The 8,794-nt window shown below is 32.0% G+C and overlaps 1 protein-coding gene across 1 annotated transcript in view; it reads right to left on the reverse strand.

Annotated features, from left to right (window-relative positions):
* The window catches only part of s-cup (spermiogenesis-related protein stanley-cup), a 15,324-nt gene extending 8,149 nt beyond the window's left edge, over positions 1–7,175 (reverse strand). Inside the window, exons 1-2 of the mRNA XM_017611222.1 lie at positions 6,724–7,175; positions 1,919–2,066 (exon numbers count right to left, since the gene is read on the reverse strand). Coding sequence (XP_017466711.1) covers positions 1,919–2,066; positions 6,724–7,175 — 600 coding nt within the window. The remainder of the gene's footprint in view (positions 1–1,918; positions 2,067–6,723) is intronic.
* Positions 7,176–8,794: the final 1,619 nt, after the last annotated feature.

An 8,794-nucleotide genomic window follows, 5' to 3' on the forward strand; every position in this document is an offset into this window, starting at 1 on the left:
AAAAAAAAAAAAAAAAAAAAATATGTATTTTAACCATGCCCTACCTCCCATATAACGATAATTTGCAGAAATACGAAAACTTCGATATTTTAGTAACTACTGAAGCTTATTCGCTAAAAAATTATATTTATAATGATTTTTAGGCGGAAAATATAAATAATATACATTTTTGGAAAAGTTGGCGTAGCCACGCCCACTTATGATTACATGTGTGTATCTCGGTAACCGCTTCACTAATATATCCCAAACTTTACAAAGTGGTTGGTCCTGGTAAAACATACCAAATGGTTGAAAATTTTTAAAATCGGACAATAACCACGCCCAAACTCGGTAAACTTATTTTACTCTTCACATAAAAGCAAGACTCTGAAAATTTTTGAAGTCGGACTAAAATTACGCCTAGTTTTCGCATAACGTTAAATTTCAGAAGCACGGAAACTTCGATATTTCGCAATTTCGGAAAGATGAAAAAAAACTAAATCTAATACGTGCGCCGAGTATTTAATGTTGGGCTTCGCCCGAACTTAGACTTCTTTACTTGTTTTAATTACAATTACAATTGTAAGTAAGCAAAGAAGAGCCACAGTGATGTTGTGAGCCAAAGAGAGCCAAATGAGCTGCTGAATGTGCACCAATGGGTTAAAATTAGGTGCGGGAAAGGTACAATTGTGCTTACTGTTTTATCACCAGGGAACGGATTTTTAGGACCTAAAAACCTATAAAAAAGGCAAAATAAAATAGCGAAAAAGGCAGGAAAAGGCAAAATAAAATAGCGAAAAAGGCAGAAAATACGAAGAACAATCAAAAAATACATTTATTTTAGAAATATTTATATTACAAGTAAAAAGAGAAAAACTATGGACTAGTTTCATTATATGAAAAATTTTTACTTTGAATCATTGACTATTTTATCCTTTCGAGTTTCTAATTCATAAAACTTTAATCTGTATAGTTGTAGTAACATTAAACCACAAGATGCATTTTGAAGTTTTCTGGCAGCCTTTTCATTCGATTTTCGCGAAGAAAAGCCTTGAATGTACTAAATGTGCGCTCGACGTAAGTTCATACAACTGGAGCCCAATTTAAATGTGGAAAGTTTGAAACGTTCATATTATCAGGAATAAGGGCCTTTTCCTCGCCCTTTACAATTTTATCAACACCCCTTATTGTCTCCATGCTTACGTTAGCTGAGAAAACGGCTTTGAATTTTTCCAACACCAATTTGGCAAGAGGTCCCTGCGCTTCTATAAGCCGCATGGGCATGTGTATACATATTTTTTAATCTTAAAAAAAAAATTGTAAATGCTATTATCACATTTTTAAAGGTAGAAAAGGCAAAAAAAGGCAAATATCTTAAAAAAGGCAAATATTTTAAAAAAGGCAACATCAAATGTGTATATATGGAATCAGGGAAAGCTAAATCGTGGACATTCTTAACCGAATATACTCTATCTCTTTAGCAGAAAAAAAGGCAATTTCCATAAAATCCGTTCCCTGTTTATCACTGATGCCTTGTCAGGAGGGCATTTTTCTAAAGGCGGTCGCCTCTAGTCAAGCAATGTCCAAACACATATGTATTTTTTGGAGATTATTCCTTGCGATGCGTCTTTACATTAAATATCATTTCTTATGCACTTCCTATTTCAATAAATGCATTGCATTTGAAATTCTGCTTTTCATATTTATTAAAAATTTTGGGTGCCCGATATTCCTTACGGGGCTGGCAGGGCGTATGAGTGACCTATGCATTTACCTTCGTATGATTCATTAAAATTAATAAAAAATTAACTTATGCTACCACTCCTTCACATTAACCAATCACAGCAGCTTTATGCCTTTTTTTTAGTATGTATGTACATAGTATACTTAAATATTTTTAAAAAGATTTCGTCCTTATTATAGTCTCTTAGCAACTTACCTGCTCCACACTGTATATTTCCATATTGGGATCACTTTCAAGCCACTGGTGTTGCTGGCGATATGCAGCTTCGGTGCGTTTCTTTATGTTACGATGGCAACAATAACAAACAACGCATAGAATGGTGGTAACCACTGATAGCATGGCGCTGCAAGAAATTGTGAAAAACAAACATACAAACATACAAACATACATACATATAAATTAATATGCGCTCAGTTATACATACATATACATACAAAAGAAATTCAGTTATTTTCGGCTAAATCAATTAAAGCAATGAATATTGAAGTGACCTCATTGATTTTGTCTACATACATAGCTATCGCATTCTACTCAAGAAGGCGTGTTAAAGTGTACCTGTGTAATTAGAGCTTTTAAGACAGCTTTTTTCATGCTATAAATAAAATCTGAATGGTTGTTAAAATAATGGTCATGCAATATTTTAAATGGTTTCATATTCATTTCTGTCGAAAAGTATTGCTTACTAAGTAATTATGCATTTCTATTTTGTTGTTGTGTAGTGAAATAAAATCAATACATTGAGAGCTGAGTGAATAAGTAAGTATCTGCGCGTGTTCGCGTGACTTTTACATATTTTACTTTCGGTCATTCGCAGTTTACGTGCATGGAATACGGAATTTATTTATTTATATGTTCGCACAGTTGTACAAATGTATGACAATTTTGTGAATAAAAGCTGAGTAGACAATTAATTGAAGGAACCTACACGCCTACATACATACGTAAATATCGTCGTTTAAATTACAAAACGACGTATGTCATTTTGTAAAACCGCGTAACTGACATTTGCTGCCAAAAATTGTATTTGCACACACAAGCTCTTGGCTCAATTCTTATCCATTAGTCCTGAAATCTACCAGCCAGAAATGCGATTGCTTTCTAAAAAAAAAGAGAACGATTTTGAAATATGAGTGTTTTTACTCCCAAGAAATTAATTTATGCAACCTCACATACGCGGTTTTGCATTTTGTTGATACGCGGTTTTGTACTTTAAACGACGATATGTATGTTTGCATACCAGGGGGGTAAAAACTTCGGACGGAGACAAAATGATAGACTTATTAAATACTATAAATAAATTTATAAAAAAAGTGAGGGAAATACCGGTATTGTAGTCTAGAATCGACAATGCCTTACGATTACGCAAGTGTGTACATACATATGTACACATGTTTCTTACCGTATTGTGTAACCGTTAAGCGTTTTTATTGCCGCATTTTGATTGCTTGCTTAGTACACCATTATTGCGGCCATATCATTTTACAATGGGGCGATTAATGGACAAAGGTACAATATAGTTACATACAGCCCGCGACAAAAGATAGCACATCAACATTTTTGCCAGTTTTGCCCAGAGACCCAGCATAATAATTATTTTATGGTGGAGTCTTTTGATAATAATTATGTGTGAGAAAATTTTTTTTAAGTCATCGCTAACTATTATTTTAAGACTTATCTAATAAAAGTATTTTCATAATAATTATCAGCAAGATAAATATTTTTAAGTCTTCAAAGACTTTTAGTTTGAGACTTATGTATATTATAAAGTCTAATCATAATAATTATGAGTGCGAACAAATTTTTTGAGTCTTAAAAGAGGGGGTTCCAGGACCATTTCGGCATTAGTTTGTGACCATTTCGGGATTTATTCGGGACTAGTTGCGGGCCAGGTCGGGGCTAGTTGGGGACAAGTTCGAGAACAGTTTGGAACTTGTTGGGGAGTAGTTTGGGACCAGTTAGGGACTAGTTTTGGACTTTTAAGGCTTAAAAAAAATTTTTCGCACTCATAATTACTATAGACTTTTATCATATAAGTCTCAAAATAAAAGTCTTTGAAGACTTAAAGATATTTATCTCGCTGATAATTATTATGAAAAGACTTTTAATATATAAGTCTTAAAATAATAGTTATCGATGACTTAAAAAACTTTTCTCACACATAATTATTATGAAAGGACTTTTATAATATAAGTCCTTGAACAATAATTATAGATGACTCGAAAAATATTTATCTTAATATAATAGTTATTGATTGACTTTTAGTCTTTTCTCTTATAATTGTCACTGGTGTTGCCTACTTTTCTTTTGTTTGTTTTTTAAGGTTCATTAATTTTTTATTAAAGTTCAGCTCCTTATCTTACAAAAACCATTTAAGGGCAAATTTCAAACTTTTTACAAAAATTTAAAAAATTGCACAAACTTTTCATCTCAATTTCAAATATTTTAATTAGTATTTCTCAAATGATTTTTGGTATGTTATTAAAATCTAGTATAATAAAGTGGCAGTTTGAAGTTGCAAAAAATTGCATTGATTTTTGGAAATTTTTTCTGCACTTTTTTCCATATGAAAAATTACTTTGTATGGATATTGTACTAGACTTTAATAAGCGATAAATCTGCATACTAAAAATTATTCTAAAAATTAAAATGCTTGGAACTGGGATACAAAGTTTGGGGAATTTTTTATTATTTTTATACATAGTCTGAAATTTGGATTTATACGCCATCTGTTATATAAATTTCATAAACATAAGAGAAATAGTCAAAACTGTTCAAATTGTTGAGGTGCTATCGTTTTGTCGCGGGCTGTATGTACATCAATATTATGTATGTATACAAGCAAATTTAATTGTGTTAATATTACATACGTATGTATATATGTATTTGTAATAAATCTTTTAAACATTATCTTAAGAAACGATAAGGAAACTCTTCTTTAGTATAGATAAGGGGGAGGCAGTAAAATAAGTAAAAAAATAGGTTAAACGGTTTTGTTGAACAGAAAGATAATAATGATGTATATAATGTACTAACAGTTAAAAAATAATTAGATAGGTCCTAATTATAAGTCTTCCCACCACTCTTCTTGCGAGTTTGAGGCATTGATCAGAATAAAAAATAAAGCCGTGGCTTTTGGTGCATTATCTACATCATTATTTTAGTTCTTTTCAATAAATAATTTTTCTTTTGCTTATCTTGTATTGCTACAATTTTGTTCACACACACGAGTAACGGACATAACAACGGTCGACCCTCAATGTGCGAATAGCGGAATTGGAAGTGCATTAAGTTCATAATTGTGGTAAGTAATCCACAATCCCCAGAATGTCAGTTCAGGATGCAAGGACTACCATTTATCGAAATAAGTATTTAAAAACGAGAACTTCATGGGAAGCGTCAAAAAAGGTTAGCCATGATTATGTAAGACCAGAAACTTGCAATTTCAATTTAATATTTTATAAGTTGGTTAAGAAGTGCTTATATGTGCGAAATAGGCGGTTGAATGAATAAGTTCATAGCGAAACTATATTTTTCCTCCTTAAGGGATATAGGACAAAATGATGCTCATTAGCCTTGTTGACCTGTGACTTCCGAGGTTTAACTTCACACATAATTTCAAGATCTTAGTTTTGGAAAAAGAAAATAAAAATCGTTTTGGGAAGTAGTGCTGGAAAACAACACCGGAATTCTACCGCGTAAATGCCCTAGATTGCAACGAATTGACAGCACTGCCTCTTGTCTATAGTCAGCCAAAGCCGATTTTATACAAGGTGGCGTCGGTTGAGCAAAAACAGAAATCACGACAACAAACTACATGCACAATGACGGCAAGAGGTACCACAAAAATACAAAAAAACATATCATTTTGACATTCAAAAGGACTGCGGCGAATTCTAGCTACACCATCTTTTGTAAATTCCACGGACCGTAACAGTTACAACTTTTATTAAAAAAAAACTCGCTCTTTAACAATTATTTTTTGCCTTTTATTTAATTACTCCTTAAATAACCGCTATTTCTGACTTTTACTTTATAAATGCAAAATAACAATTATTTTCGATTTTTATTTAAATAATCTGCAAATAACAGTTATTTTTGTTTTTTAAATTATATGTCTTACATAACAGTTATCGAGGTCATTGACCTTTATTTTTTAAATCGTACTTATAAAAGTCATTTGTATAAGTCGTAGTAAACTTTTGTTTCCCAACACCTTATTTACTGCGAAAAATGTGAAGGACATTTTTTACCAATGCTTGAAAAAATAAAAGTCGGTGACTGATTTATATTGATGACTTTTAACAGTAAAAGTCACTGAATGATTTTTATTGATGACTTTTATAAATAAAAGTCTTCAACAACTGTTATCTAAGACATATACCATAAAAATCAAAAATAATTGTTATATAATGGATGAAGTACTATTAAAAGACCTAAGTCTTACCCTGTACTACTAGAAAAATAAATAAATAAATAAATAAATTTGGATTTATAATTTAAAAATCACAAATAATTGTTATTTTTTTTAATTTGCATAAAAATTGCAAATAAAAATTTATTTTTAAATTTGAGCCTCGTGGAAAAAGAAATCGATTGGTATTTATCACTTAGTTGTAGAACGTTTCCTTCAATGTGAATTTTTCCATGACAGTTTTCATCAATAACTGTTATGTTCGGTCCCTGATAAATTCACCTTGAGTCAGCCGATTGCCAGAAGTCAAAACCATGATAACTAATATTTTTAAAATTTTACAAAATTGTCAGAAATTGTAAAAAAAATTAAATGCATTTAACTTAAGAAAATTGCTTACCGGTCAACTATAAGTGGAATGCACTTTGTGAAGATGAAAAATACTGCAAGCCTACGGCATATGATCTACCAAAGACTGTACGTATGTATGTGATTTAAAAATATAATACAAGCTTTTGTGGAAATTCAATAAGTATGCACATAGATAAAGTGCTGGCCAATTTAGTATTAATTTTTTATTTGCACTTACCCGCATAATAGTAAATTCGCATTTCCATTAATTGCATGTGGATATGTTTGATGACCGCCACCGATGCTTCCACCACCACCAATGCCACCTGAATTGTGACCGATGAGGCCACTTAGGCCAAAACTCGCGCGTATTGTTTGCAAGCCATTGCCGGGCGTATATGCATTAATTATGTTCGTATATGTCTCGTTGCTGTCATCTTCACTGTTGTCATTGCTGTCATCGGCGTAACTATCGTCGTCGATAATTCGATGACTCTTAGTTACAGTTGCTAATGTTGTTGTTGCTGTGGTTGCTATAGCTGTTGCTGGTTGTGTTTGCTTAATGTCAATATTTGTTGTTGTCGCTGTTATTGTTTCTTGCGCACTTATTGGTGCTGCAATATTTGAAATATTTTGCTTGTTATGCTTCAGCGTTAGCGGCGCAATTATTGCCAACCGTCTTAAGGACATCATTGCAGTTATTTGCTATTGCGCTTCGCTGATTTCTAGAAAAATGCTTATGCACCTACATATGTAGCAATAAAACAAATCTATAAGTAAAAAAATCCGTTTCCGCAAGGAGGAATTGTAGCAGGTAGAAATCCTGTGCAAAATGTCTTAATTTTTTTTAGGAGAAAAATTTTGTTTCCGAAATCGAAGCTCTATTTTTTGATTCCGATATGTGCTGCATGCACGTTGGTTTTCATTTATAATATAGCTTTGAGGAAAAGGTACTTTCGTCATTGTTCATGGTTTTCAATTTAGATTTTTTTTTATAGGAAATTCAAGTCATAGCGCATTGAAACCATTTCAAACCAGCTTTTTATCACAAAGAAGTCTGCATAGACCGAAATAAGAAGAAGTGGTCGGACTGGACACGTTTCATGTCATAGAGTAGATGCATTAAAACTTCATAGCCGAGGTCTCTAAACTTTTTCCGAGTGAATTAAATGGCATATTAATTCCGGCTGTTTTTTTTTAATATTTTTGTGTTGTTTTTTTATAAAAATATTGTCCAAAATTTATCCAAGCCACATAAATCACAGTTCAATCTTTATACAAAATTCAAACTTTTAAATCGGAATTTTTCGAACACCTTTGTGTATGCAGTTTTATAGAACATACAATTTTAGTCCGTTGAGTGCCAGTTCAAACCGTCTAAAAAATTGCGTTCATTTTTAATATTTTTTTGCTGACGGAATTTTGCTCTGGCTTCCATATAAGCATACATTTTTAACCGACTTCCAAAAAAGGAGGAGGTTATCAGTTCGTCGGAATATATTTTTTTTTTATGTACATATGTTACCGCATAACTTTGGACCACGTCAACCGATTTCGATAATTCGATTTTGCATCGGAAAGGTAGTGTCTCAGAGGTGGTCCCATACTAATCTGGTTAAGATCCGATCAGTGGATCATGAGATATATATATATATATATATATATTTTCTTTTATATGAGAGTTGAAGTCGGTTTTTTTTGCTAAAAATTACTTGTTTATGAATTAAATTGCATTTGTTATATAAATAAACCTCAAAAAGCAAAAAAAATTAAAAATCAACGCTATTTATATAGCCGACTGGAACTTGCAAGTCATTAGACTAAAATTACATACCCAAAGTGTTCCAAATATTCAGAGTAAAAGGCTTAAAGTTTTGATGACAGTTTGTTCAGCTTTCCTTAATTTGGTATTTGAAACTTTGATTTAATTGGTTTTGTTAAAGCTAGGATAGTATTTATACACATAGAAAAATGACGCAAAAAAAAAAAAAATAAAATTAAAAAAATCAACACGTGAACACTGGTTTGAGTCACTGTACAATCTGCGATTGTTATTAAGACTGTTACCGGTTTTCCTTTTGCGAAGAAAGAAGCAGAACAACGTGGCGTATGAGTAATATGCATCGGACACCTTGAATATTTTGATGAACTTGGACATTATCGCAACATGTCTTGCTTGAGGTGCTTTTCGAGAGTTGTAAATAAATGGCAAAAGGCCATTAAATACACACATAAGTATGTATGTGTGTAGGCACATTAGGATGGTCCAAAAATTCATGTGAAAAAGTATAGTCCAAATTTTAATGCTC

The sequence above is a fragment of the Rhagoletis zephyria genome, unplaced genomic scaffold, assembly GCF_001687245.7.
Source record: "Rhagoletis zephyria isolate East Lansing unplaced genomic scaffold, Rhagoletis_zephyria_1.1 Rzeph_scaffold_00381, whole genome shotgun sequence".
Classification (NCBI taxonomy): domain Eukaryota; kingdom Metazoa; phylum Arthropoda; class Insecta; order Diptera; family Tephritidae; genus Rhagoletis; species Rhagoletis zephyria.